Source organism: Myxine glutinosa, chromosome 3 (assembly GCF_964187855.1).
Source record: "Myxine glutinosa chromosome 3, kmMyxGlut1.1, whole genome shotgun sequence".
NCBI classification, from domain to species: domain Eukaryota; kingdom Metazoa; phylum Chordata; class Myxini; order Myxiniformes; family Myxinidae; genus Myxine; species Myxine glutinosa.
The window spans coordinates 189,823,639-189,848,019 of NC_136263.1; the positions used below are offsets into that span (position 1 = coordinate 189,823,639).

The window sequence follows — 24,381 nt, forward strand, 5'->3', positions numbered from 1 at the left end:
CTCCAAAACTTGCTGCCTTACTGCTGCAATGTTCATTTCTGATCGCCCAGTGCGCCTCCTACCAGAATTCTCCTTGTTGCGGTTGAGGCTAGTGCCATGCTCTTGGTATTTTCTAACATTCGCCCAGATGGTTTTGGCTGCTGGAGGCTCCCGTTCTGGGAAACGTTCCCTGAACGCATCACGAGTTCGCTGCAAACTTCCATTTTGGTGAAAGGTTGTAACCACGAAGGTCCGCTGTTCAGTCGTAAGTTGAACCATCTTTTCAATGACTCAGACTGTCTCTAAACCCATACACTGTAGGCCCATCGGAAATACCCATCTTAAACAAAGGATGACGCAACCGACGATTACCAGACCAGCTTGACAATTTTACATAATCAACTTGGCAGTCGACAAGTAATACGTCCATTTCAAACTGTCTTGCACCGATTAGCCAAACTTGTAAAAATGCGATTTGAACTTGTCATTTTCAATGAACATGTACTCGGTCATGTGTGACAGCAATGATGCATGAAAGGCATCAATGGAAAGCTGAGGATCTCCTCACAATTGGTAAACCACATGTAAATTGTCAAACTAAATAACCTTTGCATATTAACCCCTTGAATTCGGATTACCTTTTTTTTGATATGCACTGAAGATATATATATATATACAGACTTGGCATTTAATATGGAATATTTTTTTTGTGGGGGTGAACTTACTTTTCAAGGTGTCTTAGAACCAAAAGTTCATTGGAATTATGTTGAAATTATTCCAGGTTTTGTTAATGTGACCTTTAAAAGAAACAAAAACCACATTTGACATTTCGAAACAAATAAATTGATCCTTGAAAGTGATGTAAACTGATATCGAACTCAATTCATGGACAGCACTGTGTTAAACTTCTGTAAGTTTTCCAGAAGTATCTCTTTATTTTGCACATTAGCCAAAATTTTTTTTAACAAAAACAAAAGTTAAATTACGACTGGGATTACGGACAGTAAAATTACAGTTCAGTACTTCGTGTAACCCCCATGAGCATTCAGGAGAGCACGTACACGTTGAGGCATGCTGTTCACGAGATTTGCCAAGGTTTGGACAGGAATCGCTTGCCATGCAGTGACAATAGCCTGCTGCAATTCACGCACAGAGGTCGGCTGCTGGTCCAAGTGGTCGATTTGACGCGTTAATTCTGCCCACAAGTTCTCTATCGGATTCATATCCGGGGACATGGCAGGCCACTCCATATGCTCTACACCACGGTCAGCAAGAAAGTGTTGGATCATGCAAGCACGATGAGTCCGTGCATTGTCATCTTGGAAGACAAAGTTTCCTCGAAAGGCTGCACGAGCAAATGGAAGCAATGTTTCTTCCAGAATGGCTCTGTACTTGAACTGGTTCAGGTTTCCATTCAGAACAACCAGGTCAGTTTTGCCCCCTGCATGAAAAGCAGCCCAAACGGTCACCCCACCACCTCCAGCTTGGACTCTTGGCACTATAAAATCTTTGTTGTAGGTTTCATGCCCTTGTCTGCACACTCGGACGTGGCCATCTTGACGATAGACCAGAAATCTAGACTCGTCGCTGAAGATCACGTGATTCCAGTGTCCTGGCTGCCATTGACGGTGCTCTCTGGCCCACTGCAATCGGCGCTGGCGGTGTTGTCTGGTCAGGCGTGGCTTTCTCAGGGGACGCCTGGCACGATAGCCTGCTTGAACCAGTCGTTGGTTGACTAGCCTTCTGGATACAGGCACATTTGTCAGTTGCTGCCACTCAGCCCTAAGTCGATTAGCTGACTTGGTACGGCCATTGCGGACTAACCGGTGCAGCTGGCGATCATCCCTCCTTGTGGTTCTGCGGGGACGTCCTGGCCTCGGTATTGGAGTAGGGACACCCCTCTGAGCATTTCGTTTCAGGATCTTTGACACCTGACCTTAAGTGATGCCATACTGCTGAGCAATAGCACGCTGTTTCATGCCGTAATTTCGTAAAACCACCACTCCATGACAAACAGCATTGTCGAGTTGACGGACCATCTCCAGAGGAAGCGGCAATAACTTTTGGAGACGTGCAGCAGTTGTTTTCCACTAATACAGAACGCAACAACCCTTGTATACCCGACTGTGAAGCCAATCATCAAATGCACCTGTCCGTACATTTTGCCACGCCATTTTGCACATTTTGCACATTTTGCCACATCCACCTGTGATATAATCCTGTTGTTGACTTCTTGCTGCGACAGGCAATCAGTGACATGGTTCTTTTAACAAATAAATCACCAAAGTGTAAAAGAAACTCACCAGATTGATATACTGAGTTAAGAAAGTAAACCCAAGTCAAGAAAAAAAAAAAATTCCATATTAAATGCCAAGTCTGTAGTTTGTCCTCTGTTACTTATTACTGTTGTTACGTGTTTCGGGACTTTCTGGCCACGCTGTATTGAGATATTATCAAATCAGCGAACCGTCATCATCTGTTCATTTCCGGATTCGAGAGCAAAATCCATGTTGATCGCATTTCAAAATCATCATTGTATTGAGGAATTTCTGAAACCTCCTACCGACCTTATGGCACCTGCTGGGACCCCAAAACGTTCCACAGAAGGTTGTTATATTTCAACCATATGCTCCCATTTCCAAACCATATGCTCCCTTCAAACCAACATTTCCTTTTAGTAAAATATATAACTGTAATGGTAACTAAATGCGGATGCAAAACCCTGTCATGTGACCATATCCTCAGTTCTGATTGATGTACGTTTGTGGGGGCATACGGACAGACAAACGCTGTTCTATACAGCATTGCCCTACGAGCCACGCCGTAAAAAAATTGCAGGGCCATTCTCCACCAAAGATTGCAAACATGCTGGGGATACCCAGGCTCAGATTATTGGCACAACTCCACCTCCCTCCCTTCCCTCCTCCCCTCACACACAAATACACACACAAGAAAATTATCTGTATATATGCGTGTACATCTGAATATCATAGAAACAAAAACAACTGGGCCAATCTCCACCACTTCTTGCATCCAGGGTCAAGCCATTGGCACAACTCCTCCCCTCCCCCTCCACCAATCCCACCCACCTCTCCTACCCCGGGAAAGACAATTGTCTGTATGTATGTGTATATGTCTGAAAATCATAGAAAATAAACTGTCTTCAAACAAGGGAATGTGGCCATTTGGTCCATCACTGCCGTTGGGCACTCCCGGATTTTTATTTTTATTTTTTTTGCAACACCTTTAAACATCAATCTTGATTGTTTACTAAACTCTAAATAACCCGATCTTGATCAGGTGACCCAACTTGTATCACATATAGATACCCTAAAACATTTATATTCATACGTACCTTTAAATTCATCTAACGGTGGTATGTATGAACATATTACAAATCATTGGGCTTACCATGATGCACAATTATTGTGATGTTATATTATTTTTGTTTTCCTCAGGGTGAAGATGGTGAACCTGGAGAGAAAGGAGACACTGGCGAAATTGGTCAAATTGTGAGATCAACACATTTGTGGATAAATATAGTTGCATACTTGTCTGTATAACCCTCAAACTCCATCACATTTGAATTTATTGACAACACTATGGCTTTACTATGATGCAAACCACGACTCAAAACACACTTTTCATGTCATATGATTTCCAATTCCACTTTTTAATCCTCTCTATTTCTGTTGTCCTTTCCTTATAGGGTTCCCCTGGGCCTACGGGGGAGGCTGGGCCCCCAGGACCACCAGGCAAGAGGGTAGGTGCACATGTCTCTACGGAGACCAAAAGCAATCACCACCACGTAGTCTCTATATCTCTCACCTTTTTCATCTACCACAACTTCAAGGACAAATGGATAAAGCCAAGCTCAGTGGGAATAAAAACATTTCTGCTTTGTGATTTTCTAGAATTGACTCTTTGGTGTTCTGCTGAGGGAGCAAGTAACTAGCAAGGACCTAATAGACTTAGAGGAGTGCAATATCAGCTTACTTGAAGATCCTTACTTTAATAATTAAGTAAAGAAGTGGTGCACTTTATTTCGGGGAATAGCTACATACCACAAGAGCATCCAACCAGAACTCATCTCCACGGCATGGACTTCATTCGATGGTATGAAAAGAAAGTTTGGTGCTTCTTCATTGTTGAGTTGGAGTTCTGAAAAGTTTGCAGGACAACTTCCAAATAACCGAGGACTATGAATCTCCTTTAATTTACCTTGTTTTTTTACACTTTTCTCCTCCTCCCACTTTATACTCCTTTGATTTGATCTCTGCCTTGAGTATGTTTGCTTCAATAAAGGTTACTACATTCAGGGACATCTCTTTATTTTGTATGCACAAATAGTTGAATTCTTCTTCCCAATATGAAGGTAATAATCATATAGCAGCTTACTCTGTTCAGTACGGTTTTTTTTTGTATGATGGTCTTTCCGTCGACCCATGTAGACAAGCGATTGACAGATTGTTTGTCCTTCCAGGGGTCTCTTGGCAATCAAGGACCTGAAGGACGTGAAGGCACTAAAGGGAGAAAGGTAAAAACAACCACCTACCGGACCGCTCACCTTTAATCCAACACTTTTATGGTTCTCTTTATATTCAGCTTGTGTCATGCGATCCATTCCCATATTCTATGTTCACCTGCACACCCTTTCCATAGGGTGAGCCGGGTGCTATGGGCCCTCCTGGGCTGGCTGGCTCCCCTGGGCCCAAGGGCCCAAAAGGAAAACCTGGCACGGAGGGTCTGCGGGGGCTTCCAGGGAAACAGGTATTGTCAAGCTGGGTGCCCTGGGACTGCTAGTTGTTGGTGCTTTTTTTGTTAGGTTCTAACTCCCACAAGTGCCTCTTAATTCTCAATACCAAAATGTCTTGGTTACTTGTGATTTCTCCAATTACAATGAAAATTAGGCCAACCTAGTAACTCTATTATATTGATGATTCATAGCTATATCTAGAAAATGTCGACTGGAAATTAAAGTTTATTGAACTAATAAAATAATTTAAAAAACCCACAAAATAAATTGTGGGAAAAGTGAAAAGGAAGAGCACCTTCATCTCACATTTTTAGTGAGGCCACTAATGAAAAACCTTTTTTTTTTAAGCAATCTTTCGGCAGAGTTTACATGTAGTCATGGTAGAGTGGGTAAAAATTTACTTTAGTGTGAGATATTTTAAATTTATACAGAAATTGATGCTCGTTGAAGGGCTACATGAGAATAGGAATAGGGCAAATGAATAAACTGTGGGCCAGACGGGAACAACATCTCCATCAAGGATTGTGGTTAGCACAGCTGAGTGTACACCTCTCCAAAAGTGTCCGTACTCCATGATGCAGTACTCCCTGTTTGCACACCAGAATGGCAGTTTTAGCTTGTTTCGAATATTCTGAATAAAAAAATCAAGAGAAAGAAAGCTCATGTTTTGGACTATTGTGAGCAACTTATTCAAAGGACTTTTTCAACAACTCAAGCTGTCAACAAAGCTAATCATGCACAGTAATGTCTGAAAATCGTCAAATTGTCATCAAATCTCACTTTTCGGTGGATTTCCGATTTAAATGATATACACCACTGTGCAAGGGTGCCAATATTTTTGGCCACTACACCTCTCTACTACACCTCACTACTAGCAGTTTGGCCCACTTTGGTCCACTTGTGGCCACGTCCAGGGAGGTTGGCTACAGTGCCATGGGCCTTAAACTTCCTGATAACATTGCGTACGGTTGACACAGGAACATCAAGATCTCTGGAGATGGACTTGTCGCCTTGAGATTGTCCATGCTTGGCTACAATCTTGTGTCTGACCTCCTCAGACAATTCTCTGGTTTTCTTTCTTTTCTCCATGCTCATTGCGGTACACACAGTGACACAAAACAGCAGAATGACTCCTTTTCTCCATTCAAACTGGTTGAATGAGTGATTTTTATATTGCAGGCACCTGCAACTCACCACAGGTGAGTTCAATTCCAAAGTAAGGAGAATCACCTGCTTGAAATCGAATTATTTCTAACAACTTCTAAAAGGTACCAATAATATTGTCTGGGCCATTTTAGGATTCCTGCATGGAATAAGCTAGGATTTAGTAATTTTTTCACCTTTTTTGTTTTGCTCCACTGCAAACCAAAGAAATACATATGTGGATACCAAAATATTTTTTAATTTCAACAATTTTCTGGAAGAAATGGTGCATTCTTTGAAAAAAGCACAAAAGGTACCAATAATATCGTCTGGGCCATTTTAGGATTCCTGCGTGGAATAAGTTAGGATTTGGTAATTTTTTCACCTTTTTTTGTTTTGTTCCACTGCAAACCAAAGAAATACATATGTGGATACCAAAATATTTTTTAATTTCAACAATTTTCTAGAAGAAATGGTGCATTATTTGAAAAAAGCACAAAAGTGCCAATATTTTTGGCCACGGCTATATATATATATATATATATATATATATATATATATATATATATATATATATATATATATATATATATATATATATGTATATATATATATATATATATATATATATATATATATATATATATATGTATGTATGTATATATATATTCAACACACACAGCAACAACATGCATTTTAAGGCCATTTTCCCTGCGAGAGCGGGGGTTAGCCTTGCGGTCCCCATGACAATCTTCTCCATTTTGCCCTATTTTCTGCATCTCTCCTTGTTAACTCCCTATACATATATATATATATATATATATATATATATATGTATATATATATATATATATATATATATACATATATATATATATATATATATATATATAATATATATATATATTAGATATGTATCCCTTGTTATAGTTTTTTATGTGTATTGGTCTCTTGTGAGTCTCTTCGTATAAATGTTTCAATGCCACGCATAGCATGTGATATCAAACATGGGTGCAAATGTTGCACAGTCTTGGTTAAAGCCCCTTGATGTGCTCGCAAAGGACATTTGCAGACTGCAGCTTTTGTTGTTATTGCAGGGAATATCAGGGAAGAGAGGGATTCCTGGGGCAGAGGGACCTCCTGGACCACAGGTGAATTCAACAGGAATATTGTGAGATCTCACAAAAAATCAAAATTCCCCTTTTTTATACCAAATACTATGGCTGTACTATTGTGATTATCTTTCATAGCTCAGCACTTGCATTTGACAACCCGGGAAGCATCCAGGTTTTTGTGTTTGAATCATCAATTTATACTTCCCTGCGAATAGTCAAGATCAGCTTTGAAAACAAAAGACTGATTTGTGCATCCAATAACAAATCTTCAACAATAATCACCGCAATGTCTTCTGCAACTATGTGTGCCTCCTCATCCAGTTTTTCTTTATTCTTCGTGGAGATCTTTTCTCAACGTCTAATTGCTGTTTCCACAGGGACCACCGGGACTTCCTGGTCTGAAGGGTGATTATGGTGAAAAGGGACAGAAGGTATAATGCAAGACATTGCACAACAATTTAATGACTAATTCGTTATTTATTTTTTGTATGTAGAGCCAAGGCTCATGGAAAAGCGAGCACACTGAACGGATCAGGACATACCAGGACAAACGTGACAATACAGAGAGGAGGGACGAAGACACCAACAGTGGAGTTGATGGACAAGATAGACGGAGACTTAAGGGCAACCAATGGGTGTGGGGAGGAATGGGAGGCAGGAAAGGCTCTTGTGGTCCTTCTGTATCTATCATTGGGTGGACAAGATAGATCCAGAAGGAAACTCTCAGGAAGGAAAACTGGAAATTTGGAAGGAGGAGGGATTGGAGTGGGGTGAGGGGTGGGGGAGTTATCGAGGGTAGACAAGATCATGGTCTTGAATTGGGAATGATCTGAGATGGTGGAGGACAGCTGTATTGGACACGAGAATGTGGAAGTTGGTTCCACATTTGGGAAAAAAGAGGAACAAATGCATGGAGGTGAGCCATGATCCTATAACTGGGTAGTTTCACCAGAAGGGGGTTGATGGTGGACCATGTGTGCCCTGCAGAAACTTGGGGGGGGGGGTGGGGGGGGAGGACAGTGCACAGAAAAAGAGACCACCGACCTGGCTGCGAAGGCGAGGTGATAAGCCCATAGACCCAGCTTCATCACAGGATATTCCAGTAATCTTGAAGGCCTTAGTTTCTACGGTGTTAAGCTGAGCAAGATGTGAGGTAGGAGAGTCAGCCCAGAGGGAAGGGCAATACTGTACTCCATCAAGCTGAAGATGAAGGCCTTGTAGGTGGATAGGAGTTCAGGTGTGCCAAGGAATGGCTTTGTACGACGGATGATACCCAGTCAGCAGCTGGCTTTGGAGGCCAGCTTTGAAATGTGGTTTGCCCAAGATAGATCATGGTTGATAGCGAGACCCAGTAGTTTAAATGACTGAACTTCCGAAAGAAGATTGTTAAGAAAGTAGATAGGAGGGTTTGCCAGACGGTCCTTTTGCAGAGAGATAGTGAGATTGTGAGATTTGTCAAGATTGAAAGACATATTCCAAGTGTTTGAGCAGCTTGTGTTTTTTCTCCAAGGTCTGAAGAGAGGGAAGAGGCTGCGGTCTGCCTCTCGGAAGGATGGGGGATGTCAGGGCAGATAATGGAGTCATTAGCAAATCGATAAAGATTTTCTAGAGAGTCAGTGAGATTTTTTTTTTTTTTTTGTATACAAGATCGAGGCTCGTGTAAGAGCTAACATCAATCGCAAAAAGACAAACTGACACATAAAACATATAATAAAGGGAGCGGGAGAGAAGATGGGGAGAGAGAGGGAAGCACACAAGTACAGCAGTAGAGAACAGGGACATCGGGAGATCTGTGGGAGGGAGAGGGCTTGTGGGGAAGAGGCACGGGAAGGAGGGTGGGGGATGGGAGAGGTATAAAACACATGGACACTGCCAGGACTTCCAGGAAAGAAGTCGGAATTTCAAAAAAGTGGATCTGGGGTGAATTAGCGGGGGTAGAAAAGATCAAGGTTTTGGATGGGGGAAGATAAGAGATGGTGGTGAACAGCTGTTTTAAAGACCTGGAGGGAGGAGTGGGATTGTGAGAGTGAGGGAGTTTGTTCTAGAGGCGGGAGTAAAGATCAATGAAAGAATGATTATTGATTAAGATTAGGAATAGGATGGGGCCAAAAACACTGCCTTAGGGCACTTCAGCCTTGACAGAGATAGGATAAGAAAGGGTTCTGTTGAGAGAAACATGTTAGCTACCAGAGTAGAGGAAGTCAGTAATCCAAGAGTGTTGGTGGCTTTGGATTCCATAAGGCCGACACTTTGGAGAGCAAGGCAGGGTGCCAGACTGGATCAAAAACTTGAGTTATGTCCAGAGAGATGGCCCTGATCTCATATCTGACATTGAGGGCCTCCATCTATTGTTGGGAGATTAGAAGCAGCATGTCTTAAGGTAGAGTGACCAGGTCTGAATCTGAATTGATGATCTGAGATTAGGCTGTTGGAGAAAAAATATCTGCTCAGAATACTCTATGTTCATTTGCTTAATGGACACGTTGTAATCGAAGTTGGTAAAAGTATATTAAGCCAATGTGAACTGCATCCTGAACCTTTTCTTTAAATGTGTCGACTCAAAACAAATTATTGATCATTATTTCTTTTAATGTAGGTGTTTGACCAAATTTTCAATTTGACTATGTTGGAGATCAACAACTTTTAATGTGCCTGTCCTGAGTGGCTACGAGCGTAAATATCGACAACCTTTTCATCATGTCCGTAGTACTTTTTAGCCTTCAATCAGAGGTTGCATCTCTGTGACATTAATGCATGGAAATGTTTGCATTGTTTTGTTGGGTGTGAGGGAAACATGAATTTATTTTTCTATTCAGTTTCAGGGATGCCAGGCCAAATGACCTCTTCCTGTGTCTGTTTCCTTTTCTTTATATCTATGCATGTATAAATATTTTTAAAATTTTATTGTCGGCATGACAATTGAAGTATCACGCATCCATATTCATTCATCTCTGTCTGCTTACATCTCATTACTTTCTGCCTGCTTTGCCAGGGTCATCCTGGGCTCATTGGTTTAATAGGCCCAGCTGGAGAGCAGGGAGAGAAGGGTGACCGAGGTAGATCGGGACCCCCAGGTCCAAGGGGGTTCAAAGGTGAACAGGTGAGACAGCAGCTATGGGAGATAATTTTTTTAATGCAACCAGTGAACTCTCCGTTTTCTATATATCTACCTGTATACATATATATATATATATATATATTTTTTTTTTTCATGCACATATATAGATATATATACATTGATAAACATACATATATATAAATATATATATATATATATATATATGTGTGTGTGTGTATATATATACAGTATATATATATATATATATATATATATATATATACTGTATATATATATATATATATATATATATATATATATATATATATATATATATATATATATATATATATATATATATAATTATATATATATATATAACTAGCAGAAGTACCCGGCGTTGCCGGGAGGCAGGGTGGGGGGGGGGATTGTGGGAAGGGGAGGGGAGGGGGGAGGCAGGAGAGGAAGGGGGTTCATACATATATATATGCTGGTGGGTGAATGTAGCGTTCATCATGTTTCTGAGTTAACTGTGATGCCGATCAGGAAGAAGAAGAAGCCATACTACCAACTTTGTACACTTCCGGAATTGTTTGATTTATTTGTATTCAAATGTCTGGTGATTGTTTTGTATTTATTTATGCGAATTGGGGACTTGTATATAACTGTCATTAATTTTAAAATGCTTCGGCACTATGGAGCGATTTTTTTTTAAACTCCAAAAAAACGATCTTTTTTTTTTGGCATAATTCTTTAATTTATTTTTGCCTAAAACACTCCCAAGCACCTCTGAAAGTTTGACAAAGATCCGTTCAGCCATCTGTGAGAAAAATGGCGATACACAGACATACAGACAGACATCTCTCTTATATAGTAGATTATTTTTTTGATATTGGGTCAATCCTGGTGGATCTTTTTGCCATCTTTCAACTTTGCTTTAGTTGGAAAGTGTGGGGATTTGCGATGGTTTGCCATTGTCTTCGCTCTTGTTACTATTGTTCATATTTTCCGCGTTGATATTTGTAGTCTCTTTCTCACCCATCTCTCCACCAAACTAACCTCTCGACCACCATCCCTAGGGCATTTACGGTGTTCCAGGACTTTCTGGACCTGCAGGTCCCGCCGGCTTTCCTGTAAGTTCCTGCACCTTCAAAGTCCTAAAATATCAACCTTGTGACCTCCAGACTCGTGATCCTGGAATGAAAACCCACATTTTTAATTCTTATTCTTAAGTCGGCTGTTAGGCCGAATTACATTATGATTAGAATAACTCATTACTATTGGAGTAGTTTGTCGAAATTATTGTTGTTGTTTTTTTCTATAATAACAAAATTCACAACCTGTTTGGTTTGGAAATTGTCGATTTTCAGATTAATTTCACAATGAGAAGAAGCAGCAGTTGAGATATAACTACATTGCATTTCAGGCTTTAGCACTCAGAAAATGCATTTGATTTATTCTTTCTTTTCCATATATGCCTGTCCCTATAGGGAACTTCAGGTCCCAAGGGAGCAAAGGGGGCTACGGTGAGTACTTGTTCGTCTTGTAAGTGATTGCTGAAGGTTTGTAGAATATCAGATTGAAGTATGAGCAGCAAAGAGCAGCAAAAGACTCGTCGAGAAGTTGAAAGATTACGTGAATGTTGTTTAATTTTTGGCGGGGTTGTCAATCTACAGGGATCAACAGGCCCCAAAGGCCAGCGTGGGCCTCCGGGACCACCAGGACACCCGGTAAGTGGCGCAGACCCTCACCTTCTGCAACTTCCTACTTTTGGTGTGCAGTGTAATGTTTTCTAGTTTGATTTAGTGTCCATCTGTAGTGGTTTAACTGCTGGGATATGCATTGCATTTGCACATAACATTATTCATTATTGTCTCCTCTAACTCCCAGGGTCTTTCAGGAGAAATTCTTCTTCCGCTGCCAATTGATCCACCACAAAAAAACAAGCGTTCCATCCCAGATGACTTGCCATTCATGGACCTTGATGCTTCTTTGGAGCCATCAAACACTCTCGATGACATGGATGAAGTTTTGGGCTCTTTGAATTCTCTTAAGATCGAGGTGGAGCGGATCCGCTTCCCATTGGGCACGCAAAACAACCCAGCCCGCACATGCGCGGACCTTCTTCTTAGTCGTCCAACTTTCCCTGATGGTACTGTAACATTCTGATAAAGCGTTGTATTAGTATTAGAGAAGTTGATTATTGGACTGTAAGGAAGAGCAGAATTAGTCTCTCAAGCACATGCAACTCATCATCTTTGTCATGACTCACCTGCAAGCATCCCTTCCTTCCTGAATAACCCTTGCATTATGTTGTACCAAACAAAGTGTTAAAACACATGTACAGCAAGGTTGTCTAAGGACGCCATCAATGTAAGGTGAAGGAGATTTGACTTGGCTTGACAGGCCTACTTAGTCCACTACAGGATGAAGGCCTCCATCAACACGATCCATTCTGTTCTATCAATGCAAAAAAATTTCCTTGCAGGAGCGAGGCTCATGGAAGAGCAAGCTAGAACTGACAATGGGACAAACATCAGGGGAATGAACGAACAGGAAAAAAATGTTGAAACTAGCAAGTAATATGGTTGGGTTAGGAAAGGATTGGTGTGGTTAATAAAGATAGATAATTGGACAGAAATGGGGATAACAAGAGATGGTGGTGTGGTTAATGAAGATCATGTGACAGAATTGGAGATAACAAGAAATGGGACAGATATATGCACTGCTTCCTTTAAATCCTGCAGGGAAGGATGAGACACAACAGTCTCCATAAGATGGTTCCATAGACGGGAGAAGCGAGGAATAACAGAGTTAATGTGTGCAGTCAGCTGGATTTTGGGAGTTTAACAAGGAAGGAGTTACTGGAAGAACACATGCAATCCTGGAGTATATAAGGAGGTTCCGAGGACTGAGAGATGGGACAGAGTTGGGAGGGGAAGGGGAGAGCCGGATTGAGGACTTTTGGTCGGAGAGGGGAGGTTATGTAATTGTGGTGGGAGGATGTTTGAAGCTTGAAATGGGGAGAGGGAGGGTGAGTACTTGGGGTTTGGTGGTGGAACCTTAGGAGTTGAGGTTTGGGGTGGGAGCAAAGATGAGCCAGATTTGGGATGGGGAGGTTGAGGCTTTCAGGATATTGGGGTGAGGAATTCTGTTGGGGTGTGGGTGGGGATTAAAGGCTTGGAGTGGGGAGGGGATTGTCACCTTAAGATTGGGAGGAGGAGGGTAAGGACGTTGGGGTTTGGGGATGGGGAAAGCAATGATGGAACAGAGTTGGTAGGGGAGGGGAGGTTGAGGCTTTGTGGGGTGGAGGAGGGAGTGAGGAGTTTTGGTGGTAGGAGGTGGAGGAGTTTGTTGCTTTAAAGCATTTGTAGAATTTATGTTTGAATACATTATGTGAAATAATGAGTGGCATTTTCCACTTTATCCATCTAGCCTGGGTTCGAATTTCAACGCAACCATAAAGTGTGCAATTCATCAATGTGTGCCGTCCCTCGGATGGACGTTAAACTCGGCATCCCATCTGCCAGCATTAGTTGGTGAACGTTAAAAGGTCCTGCTTTGTCCTTCGCGAAGTGCAGGTGAGCCATTTCCGGCACCATTCCTGATCTCATCTACAGGGGGCACTGCAGTGCCACGTCCATGCAAGAACCGATGCTAACCTATAGCCATATTCTGCATACGAACAAGGATGGCATTTCTTCCCTGATCCTTTGTCTCCTCCTCCTGTTCGTCAACCCCTTGTTACCTCTTTGTGTTCTCCCACTTCCTTTTTGTCAGATTCTAGTTTTTTTAATGTTGAAGACTCTAGTCATGGACTATATAGTCCTCATCGAGGCCAGGCCTTAAATAAAAGAGCTGCATTGATAGAAAAGCGAAGAAAGAGAGCATAGTCTAAGAGTTTTTGAGGAAGTAAAAAATCTGCTTTTTGAAAAGGGGAAGGTCGTAAGTGTTTGGAAAGACCATGAGAAGGTAAAGAGTTCCTGAGTTTGGCAGTGGAGGGGAAGAAACAAACATCATAATGGCCCACTCTTGAGTTGTCAATGGCCACACAATAATCATGTGATGTCGTGGCTTGTCGAGTATTCCGTGGTCTCGATAATGGCGGAGGTACACCAGCAGCAAATTCTCGGGAGCAGAAACCGAAGTAATATCTGTAGAAAAGAGAAAGAGCCAACTTTGTGGTATAATTCGAGCGGGTCGAGTGTTGAGGTCAGATTGGGAGAGTTGAGAAGTCGGATGATTTTGGATTAAATTCTGTCCAGTAAGTATGTGGAGATGGAACTGCCCCACATGTGAGAGCAGTTCTCTACACAAGGACGAATCAATCCTTTATTTAGTTGAAGCAACTGTTAAGAGGAGAGAGAATCTTCAACATCTGAACAGGACTCCTAGTTTCTTCGAGGCAGACATAGGTATTTGTGTAATGTGTGGATTCCCGGATAAATTTGATGTTCTGGTAATACCTAGTAGGTTTATTGTATCACGTGGTGTAATTGTGGAGCTTTCAAATGAGATTGGAGAGTTGAGAGGAGTTTTAGAGAGAGAGAGATGGGAAGAAATTGAGTTTTACAAGAATTAAACTTAACACACACAACAACAGGCATTTTAAGGCCATTTTCCCTGCTAGAGCGGGGTTTAGCCAAGAATTCAACTTAACCTGATTACATTTGCCCCACTGGGAAATCTTGTCTAAATCCGAAGTTAAAGAGGTGGTTGTGATCAAACGAGATGTAGATACGCTTCTAAGTTGATAGTCACTCTGCAAGACAGCAAAATGATTTTATCTTCGCAGCTTATATGAAGGGGGAAAAAGGAAAAGCATTATTATATTTATCTTTATCTTTGCATTAAAGCATTTGTAGATCATTTTCATTGTCACATTTTCTTAAACTCTTCCTTTTTGCCCACTTCTATCCGCATTCAGGTAAATATTATATTGATCCAAACCAGGGCAGCTACAGGGATGCTTTCAAGGTGTTCTGCAACCAGACAGCTGGGGGAGAGATCTGCATATACCCAGACAAGAGGTCACGTGGGGTGAGCTGGCAACATAGATACACACAGGAACATAACTTGAGCACCAGAGAGTGGGCATGGTGTGGCGTCTAAACAACGGGTTTTTTTATTTTTAACTGGAAAAATGAAAAATGTAACTAAGGATATTTGATGTAATACATGGGAATGCTGTCGTCCCGCATGGCTGTGTCACAAGTCAACCCTCCGAGGCTACAGCTATCCCCTTTCATCAGCATAATTCAAGATTTGTGGAAGAATTACGCCCTTCCTATCCACCATCCTCATGCCTTCACCAACGTCATGTCGATTGTCTCATTTGCAGATCACTCGATCAATTTATAGTTGTTTAAGCTTTGCCACATACAGCAGTTGCCTTGAGTGTGTGTGATTGAATGTTCTCTTGGTTTGGTGGTGTATATGACACTGCAGCAGTATCTGGAAGCATTACTTTACCACCTCATTGCATTATTGTCCTGGGTTTGGCTAATGATGCCAGCTATAGTGAGGACACAGCAGGCTACTGGGTCCTGTCAGACAGAGATTTAGGACTGATTAATATCCAACCAGCAACTTCAAAAGGATTTAGTGCAGAAATCCCATCAGGCTGGGTGGGGTAATCCTCATGGCAGCTTCTCCTTTGGACATCGATGACTAAAAGGAGGTGTGTGTGTGTGTGTGTGTGTGTGTGTGTGTGTGTGTGTGTGTGTGTCGCCTCATTCTAAAGGGTGCTTGCTGTCATAGAGTAATAAATTGGACAATTGGAAAGCTAATAATCAATCAACTTGGGAACAAAAAATTGTGTCCATTTAATCATAAAGATGCCTGTTTTAAAATCCTCTTTCTGGAAATGAAGAAGAAGAAGCGGCAATAGGAACCCAATGTAGTGGTTCAAACGGTAACATTTATTATTCATCGACAGGAGGAACCCTTTCGAAGGACACATAAGGAGCACACAAAATTATGTACAGTAATTGTTGTGAAAATCAATCAAGTCCACAACTTTGTCCCATAGGTAGGTTTAATAACAATCAGATCTCTGGCATCATCCTGTAAAATACAATCATGCAATATATATCAGGATCTTGGCATCATATAGGAAGGATCGATAATATTAGTCAATGCAAGCAAGCCTAGAATATGAGCGGGTACGTACCATCCAAGTCTACATGTCATAGTATAATGTCGCAGGAGTGGCCCAGAGTCGTGGACGTCCGAGGTCTTATAGACGCCTCTCAGCGGTTTAAGTGAGCATCACACCTGGGTTCAACTTTGATACATTTTCACTACATTCTCCCCGCCGTTAGAACTACACTGCCGCTCGGCAGGAATCAAGCGTGCGTCAGCATTAATTGATCGGTGATGTCAATCCATGTCAGTCGGTCCATCCGTAGTGGTCAGGTCGGCGAATTACCCTGCCAGCACTGGTCCGGAAACTACCGGGTACGACATCCCCAAGCCCGGAGTCCCCTACATCGGAGTAGCCGCTGGAGGCAGGTGTCGGAGGGGGCACCTCAGTGCCTTCTGGCAGGGGTGTATCTGGCGAAGGGAGGGACGGCAGATGCTCCATAGGGGGAGCTTCGGGAGAGTCCATAGACTCGTAGATCGGTTCGTCGATATCCCTATAAGGGTCGATGACCCCACAAGGGGCGAGATGGCGTACGGAGACAGTGGACTCATGTCCATCTGCCGTCATCACACGAGCATGCTCGGGATTAGCCTGGAGTACCTGCACCTTATCCACTAAGGGATCGTACTTGCTCGTGCGAACCGCACGTTTGAGATAGGCCGGCCCCGGCTCAGCGAGCCAACTGGGTAAAGATCGGATGCTACCCGAGCTTCTAGGGTGGTGGAACAGTCTTTCGTGAGGAGTCTGGTTGGTGGCCGTACATAGTAGAGCCCTGATCGAGTTCAGTGCCGCAGGTAGCGACCAAGCCCATTTATCTAGGCCCCGGCCAAGGGTCCTGAGGCTTAGCATGACGGCCCTCCATATGATCCCATTGAAGCGTTCGACCTGCCCATTCACCTGTGGTCTGTACGGAGTGGTGTAACTCGAAGCGACATTATTTTGGAGCAGGAAGCACCTCACTTCCTGGGACAGGAACACCGCACCCCGATCTGTATGCACGTAGGCCGGATACCCAAACATAGAAAACAAATTCTGCAGGCACCGTATGACTGTGGCAGCCGTCATATCTGCGCACGTGTAAGCGAAAGGGAATCGCGAGTACTCATCAACGATAGTGAGCAGATAACGAGAGTTACTCGACACCTTTGAAATCCGTCCTTTGAAATCGTCCTTTGAAATCCATCGCCAATCTCTCCCACGGTCTAGTAGCCCTGACCAGCGTCCCCATGGGAGGGTTGTAAAAACGCGGTTTGAGTTCCGCACATACAGCGCAGTCACGGCAGAGCCAGCGGATGTCCTCAACCGAGTACGGCAGATTACCACGACGCACAAAATGAGCGAAACGCGTCACCCCAGGATGACACATAGTGTCGTGCAAAGCGTGCAGACCCTCCAAAGTTATGAGACCCGCACACGTAGCCGGCCTCGATAAGGCGTCGGCGACCAGGTTATCCTCCCCCGGGCGATATTTGATGGTGTAGCAGAAGTCGGCGACTTCGATACGCCAGCGAGTGATTTTCTCATTCTTAATGCGTTGAGCATGTAAGGGGTCGTACATAAACGCCACGCTTTGTTGGTCCGTGATGATTTGGAAGCATCGCCCAAGCAAGTATGGACGTCATCGCCGAATCGACTCGACGATCGTGTACGCTTCCTTTTTGACAGACGAATGCCTCCGCTCAGCGGAGGTGAGAGTCCGCGAAAAGAAAGCCACAAGGCGCCCCCCCTGGGAGAGAGTCGCCGCTATCGCATGATCCGAGGCATCACTTTCTAAGACGAAAGATTTGCTCTCGTCGATCATCGCCACAGCGGCGCCAGCGATGTCGGACTTAAGGCCCCTAAAGGCAGCCAAGGCGGCTGGGCTCAGGGGAAACGCGTCGCAGGCCACAAGTGGGCGGAGTTTCGCAGAGAAATTTTGCACCCACTTAGAATAATGGGCGAACAGCCCGAGAGCACGCTTCAGCGAAGCTCGATCGCAGGGCGGGGCCATATCGAGCAAAGGTCGCAGACGCTCCTTATCTGGAGCAACAGAGCCGTGGGTCACGGTGTACCCCAGAAGATCTATCGTGCGCATGGAGTAACGACACTTAGCCTCATTCATGGTTAGGCGATACCTCTGCGCGACCTCGAGGAAGCGCTTCAGATTAGCATCATGATGCCCCTGGTCATGCCCACAAACCGTAAGATTGTCCAGATATACAAAGACATCTGTCAAGTTCTCCTTAGCAATGAGGTCGTCCATAGCCCTCTGGAAACAGGCGATCCCGTTCGTCACCCCAAAAGGTAGTCAGGTGAACTGGTATAAACGTTGACCCGATTCAAAAGCGGTAGAGATGCGATCGGCCCCGGAGATGGGGATCTGATGATACGCACTACGCAGATCGAGAGTGCTATAGACTGAGTACTGGGCCACCTGTCGAACCAGTGCGTCCATCCCCGGTAGGGGGTAGGCATCCAGCTGTGTAAAGCGATTAATCGTCTGTGAATAGTCGATTACCATTCGTTTGCGATGCGCTTCACTTCGCACCACTAAGACCTGGGCCCGCCACGGCGACCGGCTAGGTTCTATGATACCTTCCTTTAAGAGCTGGGCCGTTTCTTCTGCAATGAATTGCGCGTCTGCTCGTGAGTAGCGCCGTGATTTTACCGCTACATGTGTGCAGTCCGTGGTCATGTTGGGGAACAGCGAAAGAGGCTCAATTTCCATTCCTGCGAGTGCACACACAGCAAGCGTGTCAGTCCCACCAAATTCCATTTCCAAACGTCCATGTCGCTTAAGAAAATCATGTCCTAACAGAATATCAGCACATAAAACAGGTAAGACCATGAGATGTACATCTGGAAACATGCGTCCCTTTATCACAAGCTTCAATCGACATTCCCCTTTTGTGCTGAGCCTAAGCCCTTGGGAGGCCATAAAGATGCGTCGTGTTGTCCCAAGGACCGGCCATCCATGTTTTCGCACCAGTCGATGATCAATAAAACTATCTGTGGACCCCGTATCGATTAAAGCCCGCGCAAAAATGCCTTCGATCATAAGTGAAATAATGGCCTCAGCAAGGCCGGGTGGACCGGCAGGTATTGAGCCATCCGAGCGAGATGATCGCGCCTTGCGTGTAGATCCAACGCCGGCTACAGTTTTCCGGCCGTTCGAGCCACCTCCGGAGGGCGCTCGTGCCAAGCGCGTAGTTTGCCGTGCCAAAGCAGGAGCTTGTAGTTCGTACGAGCAGCCAGCGGATGGCGCTCGTGTCATGCGAGAAGGGTCGAAGCCACGCGAGAAGGTTTCACGTGCCGAAGCAAGAGCTTGTAGTTCATACGAGCAGCCTTCGGATGGCGCTAGAGTCGCGCGATGAGTCTCAAAGCCATCATGAGACGTTCGAATACCAGCCAAGGACGGTCGCTCCGCATTCGGTCGTGTTAGCGCCACTTGTTTTGGCGGCCCGATATATCTCACCAAGGTTGAGCGTGCAGCCAGGGGCCCACGAGGAGGAGCGCCGCTCATCAAAGCCAGGTGAGGCGCCCCGCTCCGTGCTCGGCCCGTTGGCTCGGCGATAAGCCCATTCAAGGTCGCGCGAGTTCGTGTGCCCCGCGCAGCCTTTCGGCAAACTTTTGCAAAATGTCCTTTTGTCGAACACAAATGGCATATCGCTTCCCGAGCCGGACACACAGACCTGGGATGTTGTCGATTTCCGCAGAAGTAACATGTCGCGTTTCGTACAGGCTTTGGTCTAGCCGCCGCGGCTGCCGCCAAGCCAGAATCCGGGTCCTCCTCGGGAGAGGCCAGGGGTTGCGCTAGTGAGGTCGAGTCCGCTTCCGCATCCTCGGCGGTAGCTCTCTCCGGTCGCACGTGTTGAGAAGTCCCCGCAACGACACGTATGTGGTCATAGGCGTTAGATTGCTCCCGGGCCTCAGCGTATACGTGTGCCAGCCGTAGAGCTTCCGTGAACGTCAAGTCCGCTGTTTCCAAAAGTCTTTGTCTAATAGTTGAAGAGCTGATCCCAGAGACAAAAGAATCTCGGACAAGATCATCTTGGACTTGCTCATGAGTGCGTACCTCGGGAGTACTGTCTGCAAGTAGACGTCGCAGCTCTTGGGCGAAGTGATCAAGCGTCTCAGTGGGCTGTTGACTCCGCGTTGTGAGCAGATGCCTGGAATACACCACACTCCGTTTCTTAATGTAAATTCGTTTTAGCTCTGTCACAGCGGCATTGTACGTCGTACACTGTTTGATGCCCCTGTAGACGTTATGGTGTACTTTAGTCTGTAGCACGTCCAGTTTCGTTTCATCAGTGACAACGGCATCCTGGGCTTTGAACTGATTATCCAGTGTCTTGAGCCAATGCGTCAGCTCCGAGCCCGAATCCACTGCTTGTGGGTCGGCGCCGAATATCGGTACCTGGATCATCCTGTGTCCCGCCATGTTCGCCTCTTGTCCTCGAGTGGACGGCGAGACTGATTGTTATTAAGTGTTGTGAAAATCAATCAAGTCCACAACTTTGTCCCATAGGTAGGTTTTATAACAATCAGATATCTGGCATCATCCTGTAAAATACAATCATGCAATATATATCAGGATCTTGGCATCATATAGGAAGGATCGATAATATTAGTCAATGCAAGCAAGCCCAGAATATGAGCGGGTACGTACCATCCAAGTCTACATGTCATAGTATAATGTCGCAGGAGTGGCCCAGAGTCGTGGACGTCCAAGGTCTTATAGACGCCTCTCAGCGGTTTAAGTGAGCATCACACCTGGGTTCAACTTTGATACATTTTCACTACAGTAATACTTCTCGAAGTCCTTCCCTTTTTATAAGTGTTCGTTTCTCTGTATGCAACTTTAACATGGGGCCTGAAAATTAGTTTCTCTGCTTCTACTGGACGAAATCGGCTGCAATTTCAGAAGTAAATGCTTTGTATATCCAGGTAATATGTTCCAAATTTCAGCAACATCCATTTCAGCATTCTTGAGTTTTATTTAGAAAACCCTCAAATTCACCTTGGTGTCTGTCTGTCAGTCCGTCCGTCCATCAGTCTGTCTGCCCAAAATGTGTTGGCACTCATATCTGAAAGGCTATACATTGAAACCAGCGGAAACTTGGAATATACATCGGCCAATACATCAAATTAATGGCTTTCAAAACAAATTCCACCAAAGTGCCAGATTTTTTGCTATAAAATAAAATATAAATAAATACATGCATACATATATATATATATATTCTTGGGGAAAATGCCAGGTGCATAGAAAAGGCCCCTTTATATATGGTATGCGCCATGTGGCAAACTATAGAAAAGAAGGGACATTCCATAGCTTGGAGAAAATGCCAAACAATAGAAAATAAGGGACATTCAAAAAAATATCTCGTGTGCATGCTGCACTACCCTTGTGTTCTTAGGAGGAACCAAGGAATGCTCCAGACATATTCATATAAAGGGGCACCCTACATACATATATAGGTTAAAACCCATCAGTACATAAAGTTTTCTGTGTACCTTGAAAAAGAAAACACTTGAGATAATATGCATGTGTGTAAAATCTAATTTGTTAAAAAAAATTAATAAAGTTTGTATGTATTATGTACCAACCAATTGCAGACATGTTGGGTGTGATGTATTCTTTGGGACAATCGCAATGTGTGTACACATTGGAACCACTTTTAGAGGCCATTTTTCCCCGCAGAGCAGGGGTTGGCCTTTTTCAGACACCGCGGTCCCCTTTTTGAAGCAATGTTTTATGGCCGGATGCCCTTCCTGACGCCAACCCTGTTAGTCGCCTCTTGCGACACACAGGGAACTACCAGTGAATTGGTACTCAATTTGCCGACCTCAGAAGGATGACAGGCTGAGTCAACCCCCATGGTGTTCATTCAGCTCATAGACCGGGATTCAGAACCCAGGATCCGAGGATCCCAAGCCAGCACCCTAACCGCTAAGCTGACACCAGGCAACACACTATAAGCAACAATTGGATTAGATGAAAGAATTGTATACATGTGCAGTGCAACCTATTTAACCAGTCCCTTTTGAACCATAATTGCCCATTACATAAACTTGCTAGTGTTGACATTGCAGACATTTTGGACAAACGTGATATGTACATGATGAATACTGATGATAACTAGAACGGCACTCAGTAGAGAGCATACCTCCGCCAGGTGAACAGTTTACGTTTTGTATCCCAGAGTAGACCAGAAAATCACAATACAGAATCACATTTAATCAAAATCATCCATCCACAAATTTTTGAGATGTCCTGCTATGTATAATTTTTGGCCCTATCTCCCAATGGTGAAAAATCATTTTAAAAATTCTACTAGTTGGATCCGGATCCAGATGTTCACCAAAATTGAATCGATTCTTCCTTGGCACACACACAACCTGTCCACTAAGTTTCGTCCAAATCTGTCCACAACTTTTTGAGATATCCTGCTATGTATCATTTTTGGCCCCATCACTCAATGGTGAAGACTTGGTGAAGACTCACTAAAAAAATTAAATAATTCTCATATCCGAATCCATAATCAGATCTTCACCAAAATCGAATCGATTAGTCCTTGTCGCACACACAACCTCTCCACCAAGTTTCGTCCAAATCTGTCTCCAACTTTTTGAGATATCATGCTATGTATCATTTTTGGCCCGATCTCCCAATGGTGAAGAATCACTTAAAACATTCTAGTAGCCGGATCCGAATCCGGATCTACACCAAAATCAAATCATTTCGTCCTTGTCACATATGCTACCTTTCTGCCAAATTTTGTCCGAATCCGTCCACAACTTTTTTTGAGATATCTTGTTCACAAACAAACGGACAAACAAATGGACAAACAGACAGACAGACAGGGGTGAAAACATAACCTCCATCCACATTTGGAGGCGGAGGTCATAAAGGGGCCTTTTCTATGCCTCTGGCATTTTTCCCAAGAATACCTCTTTTTTTTTTAATACATGTTTATTTATTTATATATATATATATATATATATATATATATATATATATGTATATATTATATATATATATATTATATATATATATATATATATATATATATATATATATATATATATATATATATATATATATATATATATAGACATATATATATATAGACATATATATATATAGACATATATATATATAGACATATATATATATATATATATATATATATATAATTTTAAAGCAAAAACTATAGCACTTAGGTGGAATTTGTTTCGAAAGCCATTAACTAGACCTATTGTATGATGTATTTTCCAAGTTTCAGCTAGTTTCAATGTATAGTCCTTGAGATATGAGCGCCAACACATTTTTGGCGGACAGACGGACGGACACCAACGTGATTTCGAGGGTTTTCTAAATAAAACTCAAGAATGCTGAAACAGATGTTGCTGAAATTTGGAACATGTTACCTCGATGTACAAAGCATTTACTTCTGAAATTTGCAGCCGATTTCGTCCAGTAGAAGCCGAGAAACGTATTTTCAGTCCCCATGTTAAAGCTGCATACAGAGAAACGATCCCTTATATAAAGGGGGGGTCGGATGTAAAGGGGGGCCTTATATATTTGAGTCGGATATAATATCATGTCAAGGGGCGCCTTGTACCTCCCTTTTTTACTTCTTCATGCAGCTATATGTATCAAATTGGCACCTTATCCACAAGGGGTGTTTCCTCCTTGAACAAACGCCATGTTAACGTCAATCACGTTCAACATTCTAGATGATTTCTTCAATTCAATCATGTAAACAATTGGTTTGGTATCAATCTGTCAATGTTTCGAGTTATGCTTGTTGATCAACATCATACCCCATTCCTTTGTTGATATTTTAAAGCTTTTCATGAGACTTTGACCTCCGTTTGGCTTTTCTCCTTCCTTTCCTAGGCCAAGCTGAGTGCATGGAGTGGAGAGAGACCAGGAAGCTGGTTTAGTGAGTTCAAAACTGGAAACATGGTCAGTACCTCTCATGATATAATATCATGTCAAACGAATGTTGTTTGAATTTTTTAATTCAAACCTTTGCTTGTTTGTTTTTAAGGTAGTTTACACCGAGGTAGCTTTTCACTTTACAAGTGGAGAGAAAAAGCAACTTTTCCCACTGGTATCTCATTTGATATTTTATTAATCATTATTATCATTATTATTATTATTATTATTATTATTAAATCTTTAAAATCTCATACC

The 24,381-nt window shown here is 43.2% G+C and overlaps 1 protein-coding gene across 1 annotated transcript in view; it reads left to right on the forward strand.

Moving 5' to 3' along the window:
• LOC137422950 (uncharacterized) overlaps positions 1-24,381 on the forward strand; it is a 295,425-nt gene that overhangs the window by 257,100 nt on the left and 13,944 nt on the right. Inside the window, exons 53-65 of the mRNA XM_068109635.2 lie at positions 3,438-3,491; positions 3,689-3,742; positions 4,463-4,516; positions 4,642-4,749; positions 6,976-7,029; positions 7,371-7,424; positions 9,986-10,093; positions 11,131-11,184; positions 11,542-11,577; positions 11,728-11,781; positions 11,942-12,203; positions 14,979-15,091; positions 24,082-24,150. Coding sequence (XP_067965736.2) covers positions 3,438-3,491; positions 3,689-3,742; positions 4,463-4,516; positions 4,642-4,749; positions 6,976-7,029; positions 7,371-7,424; positions 9,986-10,093; positions 11,131-11,184; positions 11,542-11,577; positions 11,728-11,781; positions 11,942-12,203; positions 14,979-15,091; positions 24,082-24,150 — 1,074 coding nt within the window. The remainder of the gene's footprint in view (positions 1-3,437; positions 3,492-3,688; positions 3,743-4,462; positions 4,517-4,641; positions 4,750-6,975; positions 7,030-7,370; positions 7,425-9,985; positions 10,094-11,130; positions 11,185-11,541; positions 11,578-11,727; positions 11,782-11,941; positions 12,204-14,978; positions 15,092-24,081; positions 24,151-24,381) is intronic.